Source organism: Osmia lignaria, chromosome 13 (assembly GCF_051020975.1).
Source record: "Osmia lignaria lignaria isolate PbOS001 chromosome 13, iyOsmLign1, whole genome shotgun sequence".
In the NCBI taxonomy this organism is placed as follows: Eukaryota; Metazoa; Arthropoda; class Insecta; order Hymenoptera; family Megachilidae; genus Osmia; species Osmia lignaria.
This window is the reverse complement of record NC_135044.1, coordinates 3,787,732-3,809,388: the sequence shown is the minus strand read 5'-3', so window position 1 is coordinate 3,809,388 and position 21,657 is coordinate 3,787,732. Positions and strand designations below refer to the sequence as shown.

The 21,657-nt window shown below is 44.0% G+C and overlaps 1 protein-coding gene and 1 long non-coding RNA gene across 3 annotated transcripts in view; both read left to right on the top strand.

Moving 5' to 3' along the window:
• Window positions 1-21,657, top strand: part of LOC143305240 (uncharacterized) — a 62,781-nt gene that overhangs the window by 20,336 nt on the left and 20,788 nt on the right. Inside the window, exon 2 of one of the 2 annotated variants that reach the window (XR_013063252.1) lies at window positions 6,891-20,918. The exons of the other annotated variant lie outside the window; for it this stretch is intronic. This is a non-coding gene — a long non-coding RNA (uncharacterized LOC143305240). Of the gene's footprint in view, window positions 1-6,890; window positions 20,919-21,657 lie in introns of those variants that run through there. 2 annotated transcript variants of the gene reach the window in all.
• E75 (ecdysone-induced protein 75) overlaps window positions 21,067-21,657 on the top strand; it is a 67,226-nt gene continuing 66,635 nt past the window's right edge. Inside the window, exon 1 of the mRNA XM_076691551.1 lies at window positions 21,067-21,175. Coding sequence (XP_076547666.1) covers window positions 21,082-21,175 — 94 coding nt within the window. The 5' untranslated portion in view covers window positions 21,067-21,081. The remainder of the gene's footprint in view (window positions 21,176-21,657) is intronic.

Below are 21,657 nucleotides of genomic sequence, written 5' to 3'. Positions count from 1 at the left end.
ATAAATATTTACCGAAACTTTGATACGTTCATCCGAAGGAAATGAAAATGAAAATGAAAATGTCCCAGGAGGAAGAATATCCTGGTTTCTCTGGTTCGAGGATCGATGGTGGCTAATAAGTGCCGGGAAGAAAGAGAAAAAGCAATGGAGCAGTAGCTGTTCCTTTACCGTTAGAGTTCGATGGACAGAGGCTGTTCAGGGAGGGACGTGTAGGGTAAAAGAAGACTCGAGTGGGTTGCAAGTCGCGCTTGGCGCTTTCAAGCCAATCAAGCGTTACCGAAACCGCGCGAGTCGTATTATATTTGCATCAGCAGGCTTAGCAATTCAAATGACGAGTACCGGCCGATGCAAATTACGCCGTGCAGCCGAGCTTTATATGTATTAATGGGTCAGTGGCATCGCGAGCCGAGTGTACAGTGAACCTTGCAGGAGCGTTGCACTTCTGCCGCGCTTCTCCCCACCGCATCGCCGACGCTTTAAGCTTCGTTCACATACTATTTGTTCCACCGTCTGCTGAAGGAACACCGTTGAGAAATAATCCGATCGTATCTCATATGATAATCCCCGTGATACTAAGGAAAATGTTAGCTAAGTTGATTCAAATCCGAGAAAAGGCACTCGAATGCTTCCCCTTATTAACCGTTTCTATTTAAAAAAATTGAAATTAATGAATACTCGATGACCCACAAGTTATCTGGGGAGTAAAGTTGGTATGAATAATGTGACTATTAAGAATTCGTTTTATCACTGCCAGTCTTATAATTATTCTATTTAAAGAATGTTTATGTACAATGACGATAGATTTTTAAATAAAAATGCATCAACATTTGTATGCAAATGTTTTTCACAAAGACAGCAATTTTCTTAGATCATTTTGAGAGACAATTGAAGCGGGAGCAAGATGCTTCTCGATATTATCGAATTATCGATGGAAGATCGAGCATAAGCTGGCCGATCCTTCGGCATCTGGTCCGGTAACAGTCTATCGGGCAGGTGCTCGCAAAAAGGGCCTGGCGTCGCAAACAGAAGATAAAGAGAGAAAATGGAGGAGAAGAAAGAGACAGCATAGTCGTTGAAAGGTCCTCGACCTTCGACGTTAAGGGCAGAGACCCCATCGAGGGTGCATAAGACGCTCTTTTACTTCATCTTCGTATGCTTTCCTGCTCAAAATATCAGGATATTTATTTTGTATATTTGTCGGAAGATCGAATTCTTATTATCTAAGAATTTTTTCCTTAACAATTATACCAATTATCCACCAAAATCCTTTTAGAATCAATCAAAAAGAATCAATAGAGTCAGCTGGTTCGATCTTCTTATCGAACCAGTAAGATCGAAGTTCCGCGATGTCCTTGCGGATCGACGTGGTTCGATCAGTTCTCGAATGTACCGTAGGGTCTTCGACCTCGTGTCGAGCGGTGAAGGTACGCGGATAACCTACTCCTTGGTTAATGCACCCAACGTCGATGACCAGGACGTCGATCCATCGAAGAAGGCAAAGGACGTCCGCGGAGTCCTCGGAACAGCGAAATATAGAAGGAGTACGGTATTCGCAGGGTACGATGCAAAAAATGAACGAAGAGGGAAGGGAAACGACGAGCAGTCGCATCATCTCTTCGAGGCTTCTTTCTTTTTCAAACTTGAACTGGACGCATTGTCGGTCGAGACTGGCGGAACGTGTCCTTTGGACACGGCTTTTGAAAATGCAACGAGCGCACACACGCTCCAAGAAGAAATGGAATATTTCGAACGAGAGAAAGACTAACAAAGTGGCGAGCAATGGTTCTTCTCTTTTATCAGATTAAAATTATTATAAGGACAGTTCTATTTACATATTTTCGTTCGTATCGATAATGATTTCGAGGAACCGAGAATTGTCGATTGTTTCCGTGCGATTACTTAGAATTTAATCGTCGGTCGATGTCCGTCGAATTTCCAGAATCCCTCACCGAATTGGCCTGTGGGGAAATTACTGACAAAGCGTCGGATTCATTTTAGCCGAATGGCACGGCAATCCAAGTTTTAGACGCGGCACTTTCTTTTATCGATCTTTTCTCCGATCACTTTCCCGTTTCACCGAACAAAACTTCCAAACTGATTTGCTTTTAACATTCTTAAGATACTTTGAAAATTATTATAAGGTAACTGTAGGATAAATTTTTTTAAGAAATATTACAAATTGATGTAGTTATCGTATAGTCTTCAAAAAATGTGTAAAAAATGAAATGGCAGATGACCTTTGAAAGAAAAATTGCGGCAGGCGTAGAAGAAAGAAATCTTGTCGAGGCTATTCGAATGATTCCTTTCGGAAGCGGTGCAACTGTGGACGGGACGTTTGTCGATCGGACGAGACAGAGGGTGGAAAGTTGAAACGCAACCCTCAGTGGGCGTTGCAAGGGTAGTTTAGTGGCGGTCGTCATGGAAACCCCGAAGCCTCGACGTACACTGCACCCTCATTACGGACCTTGAATGAGAATCGAAGGGCAAGCTGTGGACGAGGGTGCGCTGAACTTGCTCGCGTCATCTTTTCCTTCGACTTTGATGCTCGTTGCGATACCATCCGCGATTTTTATTCCATCTTTCTTATTTTAGAACACTGATAACCATCTAACTCATTGATTCTCCTATCTTCAATTAATATTTAATTTACATTTATCTTAATAAGAAGAAATTTAAAAAATTCTTTATAAAGTAGCAAAGTATTGATTATATGTTATCAATTTAAAATTCCTTGAGTAAATTTAGATTTTAGGCACAGTAAAATTCACCATATCATTAAAAACTTATAATATTTCTTCAAATATCGTCATCAATTTCCGAGAACTTGCAGCTTATTCGCGAGCTTATCTCCCGCGACCCATACAGAATGAAACCATGAAGGGTCTCGGTAGTATCTCGACGCATGATTTCATCATTAGTCCCGTGGATGTGACGATGCAACTCCCATGGAGGCTCCTGACCTTAGCCTTCGCGATCGAGCGGGCTTAGGCTAGCGGAGGGCTTGGAAAACAATACCGGAAGCTCCGGTTGAAGAGACGAACGATGTCATAGAACGGTTTGAATGTTGCACTTTATCGATTACGCGGGTAGCTATGGTTGCTATGGCTACACCTACAACACCCCTGAAACGAAACATCGTTCGGCCCTCGGCTTTTGCTCGCCCTTTCACGGTATGCAGCTTTTATAGGGGGGGGTTTACGATGCATCCCCCAATCAGCCCTTCAAGGCTACTATATCGTTCACCACCGACGGGTGGATCTTGATCTTGAACAAAGGTTTGCCTTGCGTTCTTCGCACAAAGCCAGACGCAAACCGAGAGAGAGAATGCATGCACCCTCGCTGTTCCTCCGGATGCATCCCCCTTGGAACGCGATTAAAGCGCGATCACCGTAATAAAGTCGGCACGGTAATTTACAGGAAGCGACAGGATTATGCGTGCAGCTTGTGGTCGCGGGAAAAAGGATGAAAAGGGTGTCTCGTCTTCAACCGATCCCCTCTCTCGCGCGAGCCAAAAGAGAGAAATCGAAGCGAAACTCTCGGGGGATGCTCTCCCGCTGCTTCGCTCGAAACACGAAGCGACGATTGCGGCCTTGTTATTGGGGATTTGAGAGGATCTCGAAGCTACAGGGGAGGGGATTCGGAGGGTGAACGCTTCGCATATGGGTGGCTGTATCGTTAATTTAACGTTTATATTGGATAACAATCTCGTATCCTAAAAAATTGTTTAAAATTTCACATGGAAGTTTTAACAAGCATTGAAAAATAGGGAGAAACAAAAACAGCAGTTGAAAAAAATCTAAAACCATTAGAAGAAACGAGAGGGGCGCAGCACCCCGAAATTCGCGCTGGACTTTGGCAGGGGGTGCTGAAAATTAAAGACGAATAACGGCGCACGTGTCTCCGGGTTGAACGAACAAAGCGCGTCGCGATCGAATTAGGAAGCGTCTTTGTTCGGAGACGCAAGGCGTCGAGGGTGTCGACGAGAGAGTGTACCGACCCTTGCTTTCCTCAGGATCGAGGGACTGCGATCTGTGCTCGAGGGGTTGCGACGGTCCGTCTGGAAGGGTGGTGGGAACAGAGGTGCGTTGGAATATCTACATCGTCACGATGAGGCTGTATAATCTTTGAGAAAAAAAAGGTGGAAAATTTTGGGATAAATCGAAGGGAAATATTCGAAAATAATGTCCTGCGTCAAAAAAGAATTTGCAAGCATATTTCTTGATAGAAATTCATGAAGAAACGCTGGAAACATTCGATGCAAGATTACCAAAATTATAAAATATACATTTTCTTTCCTTTTTAAATGTATATAGGATATATTTATCCTATTTGCGACAGATTCTTTCTCAGGCACCGATGCGTGCAAAAAGGAGGATGGAATCGTTTCTCCTCCACGTGCCGTGACCGTTGTCAGGGTAACGACGTCCTTGTCCCGCGCAATCATTCCCGGAATCCAGATTCTTATGAAAAGCTCCGCTTCCGGTATTACGTGTAATCGAGCATCAACCAGCGACAATGAAATATCGTTTCAGTCGGCCGGAGGTAGACTCTCGATTTCCTTATGTCTCCGTTCCTTTCATCAAATGCCAAGAATTTCCCCGAAATTCCAACGCCTTTTGTGTCACCGACACTTAACAAATATTTGAAACATTCGGGGAAGGATGACATTTTCAAAAATTTCATAGGAACATTTCTTTTTTTCTTCAAATTGTTTGATACAAAATTTATGAACCCTACGGTAGCTGCTCAACGGTATCATCGAAGGAGTTACGCGATGTACGGTGGACGATAAAATCTCGGGCATTATTATCGAAGCGTCTGAACGACAATAACAGAAATCCCAGCAGGACGGGGCTAAAGCTATCGGCGTGCTCGCATTTTGGGGTCACTGGTTGAGGAGGAAGGTAGGCAGCAGCACGTGCCGCTTTCCGTTGTCCTGGCAACGATGACCTTGTCCCGCGCAATCAACCCCGGAATCCCGAGTACCCTCTCTTCCGGTATCTTCGCCAATCTGGAAAGGCCATATGGTGATAATGCGAGTTCGCGCTCGACTGATCCGAAAACGTTCTCGTTTCTCCCTTTTATCGTTCGCTCGATTGTTTTCGTCTCTTTTCTTCCACCTCTTCATTTGCTATCCTCGTCGAGAGGTATATACAGGATTAAGGTGGTAATTTAGTAATTAGCTTTCACTAAGTCGTTCGTGGTTTCCTTAGATCCAAGGGACGTTGATAGAGGATTTTGATAGTTGGGTATTATAACGTGTTCGAATATTACCGTCATAATTTTGTCTACCGTGTCAAGTAACGACCGTTAATTCAGATGATATTTTCTTGATTACGGTAGAGAGCGAACGGCGACAATTTATTCGCATTGAAAATAATTTTCCCGGACGCACGAGCTGCCGTCCTTCACCTTCGCTTCCAGTTTAGCTACGAGGTCGAGCCTTGCCCGTGCCCGTGCCAGCTTTCAAACACGAGTTCATGGGCAAAGAACCCCGTGGTGGTCTCTGATATATAGTCACTCGGAAGCCCGGAACCGAGCGAGCTCGGTGAAGGCTAAATGGGGTGAAGGTCTCCGGGGTTGGAAGTCCTGGCGGGGCTCTAGGGATGCTTACGGAGGAGAGGATCGAACTTGCTACTGGATACATTGGTCTAGCAAGAGACACGCGTCCAATTTTGTCTCTTTCTCGATCTTCCCCATTTTTCTCCGCCGTTATTGTTACTTGGCCAGTTATAAGCTTCTTATTCAGATTAAAATTGGGGTTGAAAGGGGGGTTTGTTAAGGAGACAGTCGAGTGAGATAGAGAATTAGAAAGGAAATAACAAATGTTATATTAAAAATTGTATATAAATTGCTGATAAATTAAATGAACATTTCGAGGAACTTTATTAGGTAATTAATTAACACAGTCTTGATTAATGTCACAACATTTGGCAAGTTCATTTTCATTTCTAATGGGCGAGTGGGTGGAATATTTGAAGGAGGCTTTGTTTTAATCAGACATTTATCAGGATAGAATACTGTCGGATCATTGGCTTATAATCGTCCCACTCGACTCCTTGGAAGGAGTTGATTAACGATCCAAAGAGGGTTCCTCTCGAGGACACGCAGGAAATTTAATCAGATCAGTGCGATTCAGCGTTCGTTAGATCGTTCAGTTCTTCCTAATAGATTCTATGTTGTTATTTTCCTGAAAGTTTAAGCTTCGAATTAATATAGCACGCGTGCCATTTTACGACACATTTATGTCATCAAATTGTGCCTGAATCATCGGATCACGCGTTCGTCCTTGATTCGATTCTCCCAATTTCACTGACACCACGTAACTCATATTTATGTCCGCGTCCCTAACCTAGAACAAGTGCATTCGAACGCTCTCCCTCGTTTCTCCTTCACTTGTGTGTCGTTTTACCGAACGCTTGTCACAAGACGATGATAGCGTCGCGTTGCTGACCGCGCGATCCTTCTTCTACCAACTCGCTGTCCTCGTCAGCTCGCCTCAAGGTGCTCGTACACTCTCAGCTGCAAGTATATAAACGCACGGGGTGGACGGCCGGTCAGTCACCCCTAGCTCGATCGTGAACACGCCTTCGTCTCCAATTCATTGTCGTTTTCAATGATGTAAAATGATTGTTTTCTCTCATTCTAAAAATAAGACATAGTTTGCTTTGGAACTGTTGAAAAGTTGATCTAGACTGATTATGAGAGGGGACAATTTTCTTGGATTAAGGAAATGGGAGTTTGAATTGTAATATCTAATAACTCAGTGTTCATTTTTTTTTTTAAGACTAATGGAGTAATTTATTTATTCTAAATACTATATTTATTAATATAAATTTACAATCCCTGTTGCTTTGCATTGCTAATATAATTACTTTTTTCTGTTTCAGGTAAGTCAGATGCACCTGTAATACTTGAACCTCTATGGATGCCTTTTATGTGATAAGTGAGTTTATTTTTGATTAATAATTCGATTACTTTATTGATCAACTAACTCGAACCCAAGCCGCGGTAGTAAAGTTGTCAAATAAAATTGAATTTACGAACTTTACCGTGCACTTTCGTATACGCATGAACTTCAAATTGAATTTATGGCGGACCGCGAAAGGTCGACCACGTGACTGAAAATTGGTCCACGCGGGGACCTGTTGCGATTGGAGAACGTTGTCGCAATTCGTCGTCTGGTCAACAGATGTCAGAACACGATGCGACACTGGCGCTGTCTGTCGGCAAAGTCGTAAACTACCATATCAGAGCCGTCTGCTTGTCACGGTCTGACTTGTACTGCCACCTACTACTTGCGGCGAACACGCTGATCAGACTTGCCCGATACGAACGCAATCTACTTACTTGATTCAATCCTTGAAAACACGACTTATCATACGTTACTGAATTACAATACACAGCATTGGGGGTAGTTACGATGATTCAGAAGAAATTAATCATTTGATACCGAGGGTATTTTTCGCAGTTAAGGGATGAATTTTTGCAATTTTTTGTACTTTTTAATTGTATAGTAATATCGTTTCATTAAGCGATTAATGGCGTGGGGTCAATGCACGTTCTGCTCGCGGCTGCTTTCCGTATTGTCGACGAAGTGAGAGGGTAGGCGGTTGGATTAAGTATCCTTACCGCAAAAGTGGGTTGCGCAACTGCATTGCTACGAATCGTGTGGCAATTGCAAGCGACGGCAATTTTATAGAGGCGAGAGCAACGCCGACAACGGGCGGTTTCGCTTTCTTCAATGTCCGACGATAACATTCTTGTCTACCCGCCTCGACGACGTGAAAGTCGTCGGCGATGCAGTTTTCACTTCGACCGCGGCCAGCTGTCGTTTCGTTGGCTGGATTTTCTGTCCGCTCGACGACAATTCTCGTGAAACTATGCCGAATCGAAAGTGAATTGTCTGTGACCCTCTGTAGAATTTACTATGGTCTGCTAGCTTGTTTGCTTATCACTTGGAGTTTGAGAAATTTTAGGTGCCCCGAGGGATGAGCAAAGAATTGTCAGAACATGCAGCTTTTAGAAATTCAAGATTAAAAATATATTTTGGTATATTTGTTAAGATTTTTGTTGCATTTCAGTCGGTTGAAATAAAGGACTTCTCGATTTAGATATTGAAATTCTTATCAGCGATCAACGATGACGAAAGTGGCAATATGACTGCATGAACCTAAAAGTAAAGGCAACGATGACGATGAATTTCATTCGGCTACTTCACAAAGACGTGTCAAAATTAGCATTAAATCGACAAAATCATAGCATGACGAATTAACGAAGGTCAGCTGTTTTTCAATACTTTCGTTTCTTCTTACGTTTGGGTACATCTAACGTAAGTGTCCTAAATACTGCGATTTCGGGTCACACGCGACTTGCACTTTCAAATTTCGTAACAACTCCGTAATACTACTTTATAATCAAATAATAATTAAATAATTGGCCTGAAATTATTTTTTTAACACGCCTTGACCCTCGAATTTAATGTAGATTTATTAAATTTTTATAAATCGAATAAAATTTATTATGATAAGTCTGTTTTCTGAGATTATTATTTGTTTAATAATTTACAAAATTATGTTAGGTTTTAGTAATTTAAAAAGGGTTGAAATTCTCTGAAGGGTTGAAAAGGCTGAATTCGTCGCGATGCGTAGCGACACGGCGTGGACAGTATGATAACTATAGTGATTTCAATGCACCGGCCTGCATAAGCGGTGTTCTTTCGCGTACTCTGGGATGATGTTTCGTCGTTCTTCTGTGTAAGTACAGTCTATACGTTCCACGTTCACGTATGTGTTGAACGCGTACACAGTGTGTCCCGCACACAAGCTAAACGAAAGTTCAGTCACTCCGTAACCTCCTTTCGATCGAAACTATTACACACTAGCCAGTGACTCTCAACGGGACGGATTTTTACTTTCGTTCTCGTTTCTTTTAACCGTGCCCTCCTCCACTTGCCGCTTTCCGTGCGCTAACGTTCGTTCGAACAATGTCCGCGTCCGACAGACTATATTTAGCAGAAATTTCGTACGAAAGAGGGCTGGACATGAAATTGAACCAGAATAATTAACGATCCCCGCTTTGTTTCAATTGTGTTCGAGCTTTTGAGAAAGCTTCGTTTTAACCCTTCTTCGAATTTCCAAATTTACTTTCCTAAATGAAAGTTTCCACAATTCCTTGAAGGGTTAAAAAAAGATTCTCCTTCGAATAACTTGTACAGTATCTGTAAAAGGATATACATCATCAAAGACATAAATCATTGGTCATTCATCTCTTCGGGTAGTAATGTAGTCATTAAAATTCTAGCCTCCCATCGCTTTCCCCTTTGCGAATAACACCGATCATTTCTATGATCCTTCAATCATTTCAATTATTTTCTCCGTCAAGCTCAATGATGCCAAGTAAACAAGGATACGTTGGATTCTCATATTGTGATTAAGCTTCTCTCGCACACATCTTTAACCCTCTTCAGGAACGAATTCATTAACCCTAGGTTAATTTCGTTCATCAAGATCGTCGAAATGTAATAAACGTCAGCTGTCTCGTAGACGGTCATCGGACACCATTGTCCTTCCCAACAATGCGAAAATCCGACTAAGTGATACAAGGTAGCTTTACGTTGACGTCGAAATCTTAGGATTTCGAAGCGCGATTGTCCCTCGAATGCTTCGTTGTTGCATTTGACCATCATTTCCGATGGTCGATTCAGAGGATGTCGGTAAAGCAATCGTTAGGAAACAGGAGGGTTTCCATAGGAGAGAGGCAACGTCGATCCAGGATCAAGCGGTATCCCTGCGATCCCGTAATATCGGTCAGAGCGTGTTGCACGCGCACGAAAGTAAAAGTAGGCGGACAGCACGCGCTGAACTGCTCGAAACGCGTCCTCGAACGGTCGCTGCACCGCGAGGAGTTACCCGGCCTCCGTGTTGTGCAACCGGTCCGGTAACTGTAGTTTAGTTTCGCTTTGCCTTCCAGAAGTTTCTCGAGCACACACCGCGTTGATCCCACTTTGTCACTGGATCACAGCTCCCCTCTCTCGTCGTGTCGATTGATGAGACTTGTCTTTCGAGGCTGTTGCTCTGAATCTCGCTGATTCCACTCTCGATTGTTGGCCTCCTTCGAAGCCGTCCGAATCATCCGAGTGGAATCCACCCCCTGGATTCGTTACTCTTACTTCGCTATTGTCCCCCTTGACGTCACCGACGACTATCGATGAATGTACCTGGTGGATGAGATCCGTACGGGCACGGTGTTCCACGAACGGTGGCTGTGCTGCACGATGGGAGAGCTTAGTCGGTCGTTGGGTTGCGTTGAGCAAGCCGAGAGCGAGCAGCAGTCACCTCGATAGCGAGTGTTGAACCCGCGGGAATCTAGGCCGGCGCACTGACACACAGCGTGTACGAAAGGAGCGCGCGAGCGCGCAAAACGCTCGATCGTGTGCACACGTAACGTATGAAAAGCGAAACTTTTTTCTTGCGCCTTTTCGAATCGCCTTTTCACGGCACGTGGTTGAAGGCTAATGGAAAGAAAACAGAGGATCTAGAGATACCATCGTGAAATTGCAAATATCTATCGATTTTTTATTTATTTATTATTTTTTTTAAACGAAACGATTAACATTAATAAATCGAAGACAGTTGGAAGCAGAGGTACGGAGCGGTGGATAAAAGAAACGGGGTAGATCGAATACGAAATCGAGAACCTTGACGCGATTCTATGAAAGTGTCTACTTAACGGCAGACATATACAAGCAAGATTTAATGATCGATAATCAGAACGATTTGCTAATGTCTAGCAGAAGGCAGAAGGTTAGAATTTTCAGAGGGAAAGAGAATGTGCATGGATATGCATAGGCGCGCGCAATGAGCCGCGGAACCGATCCGCCGGGATAAACGCGTTTTCAATCGACCACCATTTTTCTAGCGACGATTAAAGGTTCTTTTGCGTTCGTTCAACCATCGACTGCATTGATATCCATGAAACCGTGCTTCGTTTGGGACAAGCAATCCCATGCTAATTGAGGGATAATGGTGTTCGCGATTGAACGGCGATTTGTAAATTTCATTTGTATCCCTTTGACGAGCTCTAACGATGTTGGTCGCTGATAAACGAAACGAATTCTCACCTTTTCGAATACCACTGAATCGCATGGTGGAAGTGAAATTTAATTTTCAACAAGATAAATAATAATGTTAGTAAAAATTAGCGCGAAACCGTTCTGGTAGCGAGAGGATCGGCGTTCTTCAGCAACAGGAATGCCTGTTACGAATGCAATCGCATAGCGAAACTTGTTGTCGGTTCTCGGCGCGAAACAGGTCGGGCTCGTATCGAACCAAGTGACAACGACAGTGCGTTATTAGAGGCGTTTGATGACGCAAAGAGAGTGAGGCACTGGATGGAGGGAAAGGAGAGACACGCCAGGTCGTTGTACTCTCGCATTAGTGGGACACTTTCGGCGTTACTGGCACGGATCACGCACACGAATAACAATAAGCATGCGAGAGATACCCTCTCTCTTCATCTTTGTCTCTCTTTCTCTGCTCGAATTCTCCTCGATTAATCGATCCCAATTACTAAGTTTGCGAATTATATAACCGACTCTATTCGTGCTGACCACGTGAATTTCATCTTCTATGGTGCATCCTCCTTTGGGTTTGGAATTATTTGAATAATTTGAGATAGAAATATTTTATTTCGACCATTTCAATATTCAGAGTGGATTGAATATTTGGCAGATTTTTAATATTAGAATATACAATTTTATATGATTTCATCTTCTATGGTGGAATTATTTGAATAATTCGAGATAGAAATATTTTATTTATTTTGCAGATTTTTAATATTTTGAACATATGATTTTATGAGTTCGAGAATTATTTACCAAGCGATTTCATCCTCTTCTAGTGACATTTCATTTCCGCATGGGGTAAATTGACGAAACCGTGACGAACCGAGGGACGTGAAATTCCATAAATTACCGCCAGCCAACAAATATTTCCGTCATTTTCGAATAAATTCACTCGAAACGCTGGCACCTAACATCGTTTGAACCCCTGCCAAATAACCTTCATTGATATCAGTCTAAGGATTAAAACGAAACTGTCGTCGCATAAAATACAGCGATTCTGGCGTTCGCATTGAACAGGGACCGATCAACCGAACTCGAAGAATCGATAAATCAACTCGAATGTGGTAAACGGGCTGACAGAAATATTCGTTCGCAGTGGAATAAATGATTAGCGAACAGTACGATCTGGTTGAAACGAGCAAACAACACGAGAAATGAAAATGTAAAGTTTCACGTAACATATTTTCCATCCGTATCGCTTAAATTCAGATGCGTTCCCATTGGCTCGCTAATCTCGGCTATCGCGTTCGTACGAAACGTCCAGTGAATCGACAGGCGTATCTAACGAGCGATAGCTGCTCGAGCTAGTTCGTTAGAAGGAAAAAGTACTGAAAATGAAGGAGATTATCGGTGCCGGTCGAATTGATAAGGATACTTCGATGTTTACGAGTGCATTGTGGCCGAAAAATCGAAAGACAAAATGGAGAAAGATGAATAAAAGAGATCGGTGACAGTTCATCGACATCGGATAGATTCTACGTCGAACGACAGACAGACGATTGCATAACACGCGATCGCCAATAAATAGACAAAGATAATCAATTGGCGTACGTCGAGTCGCGAATCGGCTGGTTTCATTTTGTATCGGCCAGCATCTGATTTAACACATTTCCCTATAAATTCGCCCAATGAAAATCTCAGAATAGAAAATAGAAAAGCGATCCGAGATATATGCACTAGGGCGAGTATGCAATGACAGGAATCCAGCGAAAGGGTTGCTCAATTACTGAACGCCTATTGTTCCGCAATATAAACGTGCAGAAGGATTAACAATCAAACCTGTTGCTAACAGTTCTTAAAAATCCACATTCTCAGGGCGCGTTCGTGATCCTAGTTACACAATATTTTGACGCGAAACCAACAAAGTTTCACGCGTAACGTTACATAAAAAAATAAGTGGTATGGGAAGAGAAGAAAGTAACGTTACACAGATACGTTGGATAGTTTTCTTTCAGTGTTAATGAGAAAAATGGCAGCAATTGGTACGATTTAATACTATCACGATCCTTTCTTCTTGAATGGCGTTCAAGTTTCCGAAGGCGCCAGGTTCCGTTCGCCTCCTCGAAGCCTGGTTTCCTTTCGCACTCGTCCCCTCCCCCCCGTGTAAGTGGCACCTTTAATAACGAGACCGAACTGCCCGTGATCGGGTCCGCATGCCTGCCGTTAGCTGCATTTAGCCGCTAATGAATTTCGTAAGAGTATCGCTAGTACGAACTGCATCGGCCACGAGTGGGCGGTCTTATCCTTGGCGCTTTCTAACGAGCCTCGCGAGCGACTGCCACCGTTACATTCATCTTCGAAGGGGTGAACAGCAATGTTGCGTGTCGAACAGTTGCTTCGATCACGTACGCCATTATCGGTCCCTTAATTCTTCGATATCTTATCAATTGGTAATTTTGAAAAATTTCCACGTCGATATTTGAACGTCATAGGATCTTCAAGATTTATGAAATTGTAGACGATTTTATTGCGCGATTCGAGCCCGATCACGGGCACGCGTTCATAGAAATTCGTGCTGGTTTGGCAAATCTATGTACGTATAGATACGTACGTCAACTCGAAAGTTCCTGATTTCGTAACGACACGAGCGGTGCCGAGAGTTCGACGTCCGAGCCACGCTCCGGCTTGAATTCGCCGTTTCATAATAGCCGATCGAACGCACGGCCACCGCGATTCTATCCTCCTTCATCCAGGAAAGCGAGAACGGGAGCGGTGGTTGCGTTTCTGCACCGCCATTTTCCCTTCACGACATCGAAATTCCTGCGAGCCTACATAGAAAACGATCGTCGAACGAATCTCGATGACGGTTACGGAAATGTTTAGGCATCTATAAGGAACGCGTGAATGTAAACCGATGATGATGCTTGCCAGAGAAAGCGAAAGAAATCGTGCGAAATTCATCAAATACACTCGCACACTCGATGTCTCAGCTAGAAAATGTATACCTATGCAACTAGACGGAACAGAAAATGAAACGACGACGTAATTGTAATTATAATCATAAAAATTTGCAGCTTCCCCTTTAAGTGGCACGTATCTGCTAGGTCAATAAACAGCGGGGCTGAAGGTTGCGTATCGCGTAAAAATAACTTTGTCGAGCAGATTTTAATCGAAGGGGATGCGGTTAGTTGAGGATCACTGTACGTGCAAGGCTTCGGAGTGCATTGCGCCCTCGTACATAGGGTTGCACGCACCACCACCGAGGGGGTGGCAAGCGTGACGCAAATGTGTCAACAAGCTGCACTTTACCTTCGCAAGTTTCGCTCGAGGACTTCTTCCTTCGGGATTTATTTCACGTTTAAACCGTTTCTGAAATTAGAACAGTGCGCTGAAAAGAAATATGCAGTTTCATTTTCAAATAATGAAGATTAATACAAAATACTCGAAGCACTTTCGATTTCATATTTGCATCATTTAATTTCGCCTAATTTCGACGTTGATAATGTTTACGCGATTCCACCGCCTTCTCGTCAAATTCCAGAGCACGTTCCACGCCGTACCTCTATCCTGGAACAGGAAATCGCAGCAAAATTTAAATAGAGCTCGAAATTAACCGGCGAGACTGCGAATTCCTAGCTGCTTGCATCGTTTAAATTCCTCGGAATTCATTCGACTCCCCCTCCCGTTTGGATCCAGATCGATTTCCGTTTCGACTCGCTTAGATTCACTTTGAATCCAAGTCGCGGAGACTTTCATCCCTCTTTTTCAATCTCATCCCCGCGGGGATCCGAGAAGCTGGAGGACTTAGCGAAAACTTGTCCCGGAGATATCCCGAACCGGTAGGAGTTACCTTCGTTTCTCTTCCCTCTTTCTCTCGCTTCGGTTGGATATTTTCATCTTCGTCGATCACGTAGCTGCGAGATACGGCCATGTTCGTCGCTGGTGGTGGTGGGCGCTGTGAACGAACGCCCCCATTTCCGAAGGTCGACAGCGGACGACGTACCACCGACACCACCGAGGACGGGGTGTGAGTCTCTTCGAGTCCCTCGGCATGGAATTACTAGCCTTAAGTGGTGTTCATAACCGTAGCTACTTAAAAAAAAAGGAGAAATAATAATTCAAAATAAAATTTTGAAGATCCATCTGATATACTCTACGAGGGTAAACCCGCGGTCCTCTTTCGATAAAAACGAAAGTAGATCTTTGCGTAATCGAAAGATGCTGAAGGACGATCCCTTTCCTTTGAGAGGCCTGTATTGGATAGCAGAGGAATGATATAGGAGGTGGTACGAGTCTTCCAGGATTCCTCCGCTTCAAATTGATCCTGTTGGAGGGAGAAAGGTTGTAGCCAGGCAGTGGTTGAAGATGCGCACGTGTGGTCTGCACGTCGGACGGATCAGCCCGTTTCCCGATGGGTAGTTCGTCGTCGTCGTCGTCGTCTGACCGACCTTCGGGAATCGAGGACACGTATTACATTGCGACTAAGGGGCGGAAAAGGACATCACTGACGTACGAAGACGAACGATATTCTTGAATAAAAAAAGACTGCTACGCCTATATACTTCTAAATGCCATTTTGCATTGATCGCTCGAATTTAGGGATGATTTGTTTTTTAAATATCTTCGGCGATCCATATAGCAACGAAGCGTCTGACTATATACGGTTATTTCTACTGTGACGATCAACGTGTTAAATAGAGATTGGCTCGAAACATTTTATCGACCACAGAGAGTGTTAATAAGAATTTCGTGACCATTCTCAGATACTCCTTGCTCTTGTTCGAAAACGTTTACGCGGAATTTGAAGTTCCCGCGACCTCCGGACGGAAACTGCAGAGGCCTCGGCTAATCATCCGTGCTCTCGACCCCGTTCGTCTCGGTGAGCACGGACAAACGCTGAAAAATCTTCCTCCTCAATCGTTGAAACGAGCTCTAATTTTCGAATACGCCTAGGAACGAGTCAGCGCAAAAAAAGAAATTCATGAGAAACACGTATCAAACGTTGCGAATCTAAATTTCTATCGAATAATATTATTTAGTTCAGCTTAGACTGTATCGTCGTTTGTTATATTAGATAAATAACGGAGAATTTAGCTTCGAAAGGGTTAATATCCTTAACGATAATCTGTATTATCCTATGTCTGACTATACACTGATATTTCTACTGTGGCGGTAAACGCGTTGAACGAAGCGTTGTTGTACGATTTTCAGGTAAAATTTTCCTGACACACAACGTGTGGTTTAGATTTATAATTCTACGGTAGATTCTGGGTCACCATTCACCCAGCCATTCCAGGGTTAAAAGGTTAGAAATTATGCAAGCTTTGTAGCTCGTTTCGCTGAATAATCGAATATTTCCCAAGGAACTAAAAATCCTTGCAACGAAAGGGAAGTTCGAGAAAGCGAACAGAAACTTCTGCGAGCCGTCTATATGAACTTTCACCGTGACAGAGATAACTAGTCGATTTGAACGGATTATGAGAAAGCGTTCTCTCGTACCAGACGAGATACACGGAGTTATAAATTCTGTGGTCTGCCCTCGAAGCAGCAGCAGCCAACCTCGTGGTTATTTCACTTGGCTGGCTCGGTTAAAACGGCTTTCCAACCCCCATCTCTCGACGTAAAATCATATGTCCCCGATTACGAAGGTCCCTCGTACGTTGAACCATCGAGGACGGGGTGAACTGCTTTTTCCCCGGAGATATATCCGACTTTTAGGTCACAGTCAGTCTCTACTAGCGAGCGAAGCCGTTTCTCTTCGATTAATCGTGGCTCGATTATTGCCCGATCGTTTCAACTGCAAATCGTTTCGTACCTTTTCCTTCTTACCCGACATTCTTTTCACGCGATTCGATGCCTCCGATGCTAAAATTAACGTGATCTGTAGCTATCGATCGAAATCATCTCGTTTCTGAAACCCAGCAAATTCAAACGAAAAATTATCAAAGAGACACGCTAAATATCGTAAACATCGTAATCGCGATGTAGAATAGAGAGAAACGATCGTGTCGAGGCTGGTTATCGTGGCTGGCGAGAAAAATAAAATAGATGCCGCGCTTATCAGAAAGCATTAGGCGGACCGTATCAGCTGCGAGAGTATCAACGACCGACAAGCTCTTGGTGAATTTCGTTGCGGATGGTTCATCGGCCTGTCCTTCGTATCTGGGCCGCTCCTATCCACCCATATCAGCCTCTTTATCATAATTCATGCCGGACGAGTCGGTGCATTGTTAACGCGACGGGAGATCACTTGGCTGTGGCTTGCTGTGCCTGATGCGCCGCTCTACGTACAACGAGCATACAACAGTCGCATAATTCAAATGAAAGTAAACTGCAGTTGAACGGTTTCGCAATGAGATCGTAGGTGAGGCCTGATCGTTAGCTGGGAGCGTTAATTCTTCTTCAACCGACTGGTACACACCTAGCTGCTACCTCACACTTCCGGTTGCGTGGAACCTAAAATACGCGATATAGAATGACCACTAACGCTGATATCTTTTGTTATCTCGTACACGGAACGCTGTATCGCGTTGTATAATAATAATCGCGGTTATTAACTCGAAGTAATCGAGCTTTCGGAGAATTTATTCTTTGGAATACGAGTTTTTAAGCCCGAGGTTAACTGTTTCGCGGGTTTAATAGAAGCCGGAATAAATGTGCTTCGGTTAAATGAAAAACTTAATATCGCGACTGTTTGTTAGGAATGAGCTACGACCGAGAACGCGATGGAAATATAGGAGATAACGATGAAAATTTGATGACTGTAGTCGGCTTTTAAGCAGTTGAATTTTTTAAATCAACACGGGGGATGAATTTATGGTATGCTTCTTCGTATCTACGTACATTTAGTCCCTTTGCGAATTACAAAACGATTTCTTGCATAATTCAGCTGTGAAAAGAAGAACGAAGATGCACATCGAACTTTGACCTTTCGTGCAAAGTAGTCGGTCTGAGTATCGCGAAGCTTTTCGAATCGACGTGTTATATACATGAACTTTCCTCTTAACCAGGATCTTCGGGTACGAATCGGTGGAAAAGATAGAAATACATCCAAGATTCTCGTGATACCGCGTCGTCGTTAAAACTCTAGTTCCTCGAACTTGGAACGGTTTCGAGCGGTTCGACGAAAATGAGAGGTGAATTATTCGAGAAGATCGTTAAATCGGATCCAGGGTTGCGCGCCGATGGCAGTGGAGAAAGCATACGAGGTTGAAAACGGTCGTACGGTTGAATGCACAGGTTGAGTAAGTGAGCAGTATCGCGCGCGCGTTTGCCAGCGTGTGCAAGCTAGCTAGTGAGTCGAACATGACGTCAGAGCACGGTTGCAGCGCCCTAGATTGAGGGAGGTCACCGTGTGCCAGGCCGACGGCCCGGCGAGGTCGTACCCTCGGTCTCTCCGCGCCGAGTACGCTTTTCGTCTAGTCGTTTCTAGGTTAGGTTGGGTTACGTCTCCAGAACGTGGGAGGCCGCCGTGTGCAGCCTCGGAAATCCGATACGTTGTCTACCGTGCCGGCCTCTAGGTCATCCAGGTATCCGAGGGGGGCCTATCCTCGGCCACTCGACCGCCGATTTACACAGCCGCACCATGCTCTACTTGCCACCCCTCCCTCCCACGCCTGGAATTAGGGGATTGACGTGTATCGTTCTCGGTTCGGAGGATGCAGGTATAGTAGGTACCGTAGAGGGATGAAGCGAGAGACGATTGTGTTTGACGCTTTGCCAGACTCTGTATCACCGATCATCGCCTTGGTTAAGGGTGATTTTCTAGCAGAATCGAGGCTCTTCAAATTTCTTCGAACCGGTTAGAAGTCGATTCGATTGTTTCGGGGTATTCGCGAGGAGGTCATTCGGTAAGGAAACGTTTCCACCGTAGGTTCAGTTTCACCCGAAGGGTGTCTACGTGGTCCTGGTCACGTAGAAGAAGGTATCGTAAAAAAGCACGTAGACAGCAGGAGAACACGTGCCAAGACTCGAAATAGCGAGAGACACGGCACCACCGATTCGCAGATATGTCTGCTATCTGGTAACCGTTAGCGTGCGCTCCATGCGAACGGTAAACAATGACACCGTCTCGGGACGATCCATTTGCGACTATGTCCCTCACCTATATTTAGGACAATGTAGGATATCGGTCCGTGGACTTCCGTGGCCCCGACCGCTGTTATACGCGGCACAAATCGGGCGAATTGCGGTCTCTTGTGTCGCTAGGTCATTTAAACTTCGTATTAAAACTGTGTGACGTTCGGTAATGCGAAAAGAAACGGGGATTCTCGAGCACAGGTGACAAATAGAAATGTTCCGAACGAGGAAATTAAAATTTAAGATCAACCCCTTTGTTTCCGTCCCGATCCGCCGGTTGCGCTAAGTCTAACGCTAACTTTGCATACTTCGATAGTCCATTTGTACTATCAATCTTTCTGAATCACAATGACAAAGTACCTCGGATCATCGATAGAATTTACGCGAAGTTAATAACTCGTTTGCATAGAAGACGTTTCATGCTTCTCTAATTGCCATAATCGCTATTCATCAGTCTTGATCGTCTTCGGTTTAACCTGACGCGAAAGGTGAAAGAATTCTTCTCGGTTTGAAGTATGTAAGAGAAGTACAGTGACGTTAAATTGGCGAGAGAAAAAAAAGGCGGCGATTAAGGGAAGAGATGGAGAGGAGGCAGTGGAGATTTTGCGATCGTGGCGACGAGGGAGGTGAAGGGAGATGCTTCTGTCAGTGGAACAACGTACCGCCATGACCCCACGACGACTCTGTGCACCGCGGAATCGCGTATCACGCGCGTCAAGTGCAACGATGCATTCACTGCAGATGCATGCCTACGAACACTCTCGTGTCTAGCTTGTGCATACGTGTTTTAAATACACCGGGTGTTCTGAACGATACGAATAATTCTGCACTATCGTTAACACTTTCGAAATGGAAGTTGGAAAAATTTGAAACGAAATTGGAATTGGAAGCTGACAGAAAAAATGATACGAAACCTCTCTGAATTTGAAATAAAAAATTGGAAGATTCCAAGGTTCCATTTTCTATATTCGTAAAATTCTAATTAAGAAGCTTAATTGGAGAAGGGAAATGTCATGGGTGAGAATTTCGTAGACGCACGACGAACAATAATCAGCCGGGAAACTTTGGACCAACGCGTTCGGTAAGATGAGAGGTCAATGCTGGTTGCCATGGCGTGTTTGACGTCATAGCGAGTTAATCGCGAGCACGGAGCGTGAAGAGGCGGGGAAAACAACGGTAGGAAAGGGTGATGGCGATTCGAAGAGACGAGTAAACGATCGAAAATTCCGAATGACGCGGGGTATACGAGGTATACATTCGTTCCCCAAGTGCAACGTTCACCCGACCGGCTCAAGGTTCTTCTCTGGCTTGAGAGAAGGCGCGTGTAAAACGCTTTTGATCGGTATCGACGAAAAAGAATCGCGCTCTCAAGTACGCGAGCATACATGACACCACTGGGAAATATTCATCCTGCTGTCCCACGATCGCGTGGAAGGACTTGCTGTGACGTTCGCAATAAGAGAAATACATACGGTTCACGAAATTTCAGTAAAAAAAAGAAAAAATTGTGAATTCTGCAAAAGGTGAATTAAATCGATTCGAGCTTCCAACGGTGGTTTCTTCTACGGTGAGATTAATCGTCGTAACCTATTCGCTAAAGAACGTTGGTCGTGTAACGCACCGATTTCACCATAAACCGGGTCTGATATTTCTACCAGACGGTAGCCTTACCTTACCTACCGTAATTTGTCGCTGCCTTAGTCGCTTAACCTAACGTTTCGCTCGCTTATTATCGTCGATTGCACCGATCTGCTGCAATCACCGCAGCAGGTGTGCTCTTTTTTTTCCTCAAGACGCAACACACGCATCGCTTCGTATTTTCCAAGTAGTAAAAGAAAATTTCTTTTATCGATATGTTTCTGAAGAAAGAAAATAGAAAACAGTTTTTTTAATTTTTTGATATCGATCACCGAGAGAATGTGCAACAAAGTGCAGCAATGAATGATTCGAGAGGAATCGAGAGGAATAAACCGCGTTCCCTGGAAGGTAGTAGCCGAGCAGACCGATATCCACGGCGAAGAAGTGATGCAGGTCAGTGGCTTACACCTACGCTGATGCACCCACACGCGTGGACGGTGTTGCACGTGTGTGCTGCACACGATAGCAGCCGGTCGGAAAAAACTCGAACGTTGCTCCTTCGAGATACTTCCTCGTGATTCGTGGTAGAATTCTTCTCTGAAACGTGTTTAAATAATAGATGGAACGGATAGAAAAATTTTTCACAGATTTTTATCAATCGAGTATTTATTATTATTTCTGATCGATTATTATATATAATAAAATAATACAGAATAATTACAGTAAAATTAATCCTGAAATTAAATAACGATTATGTAAATTATATTTAGGAATGACGATAGGGATAGAAAGGTGGAAATTATTGCTGCAAAGCATGAACGTAGATAAGATTATTTAGCCAGCTGAATTACACGGAAGGATTTTGAAGTGACGCAACCAGGTGCAATCGAGGTAGAAAGTTATTACATTTCTATGACTTTCTAGCTGCGCCCACG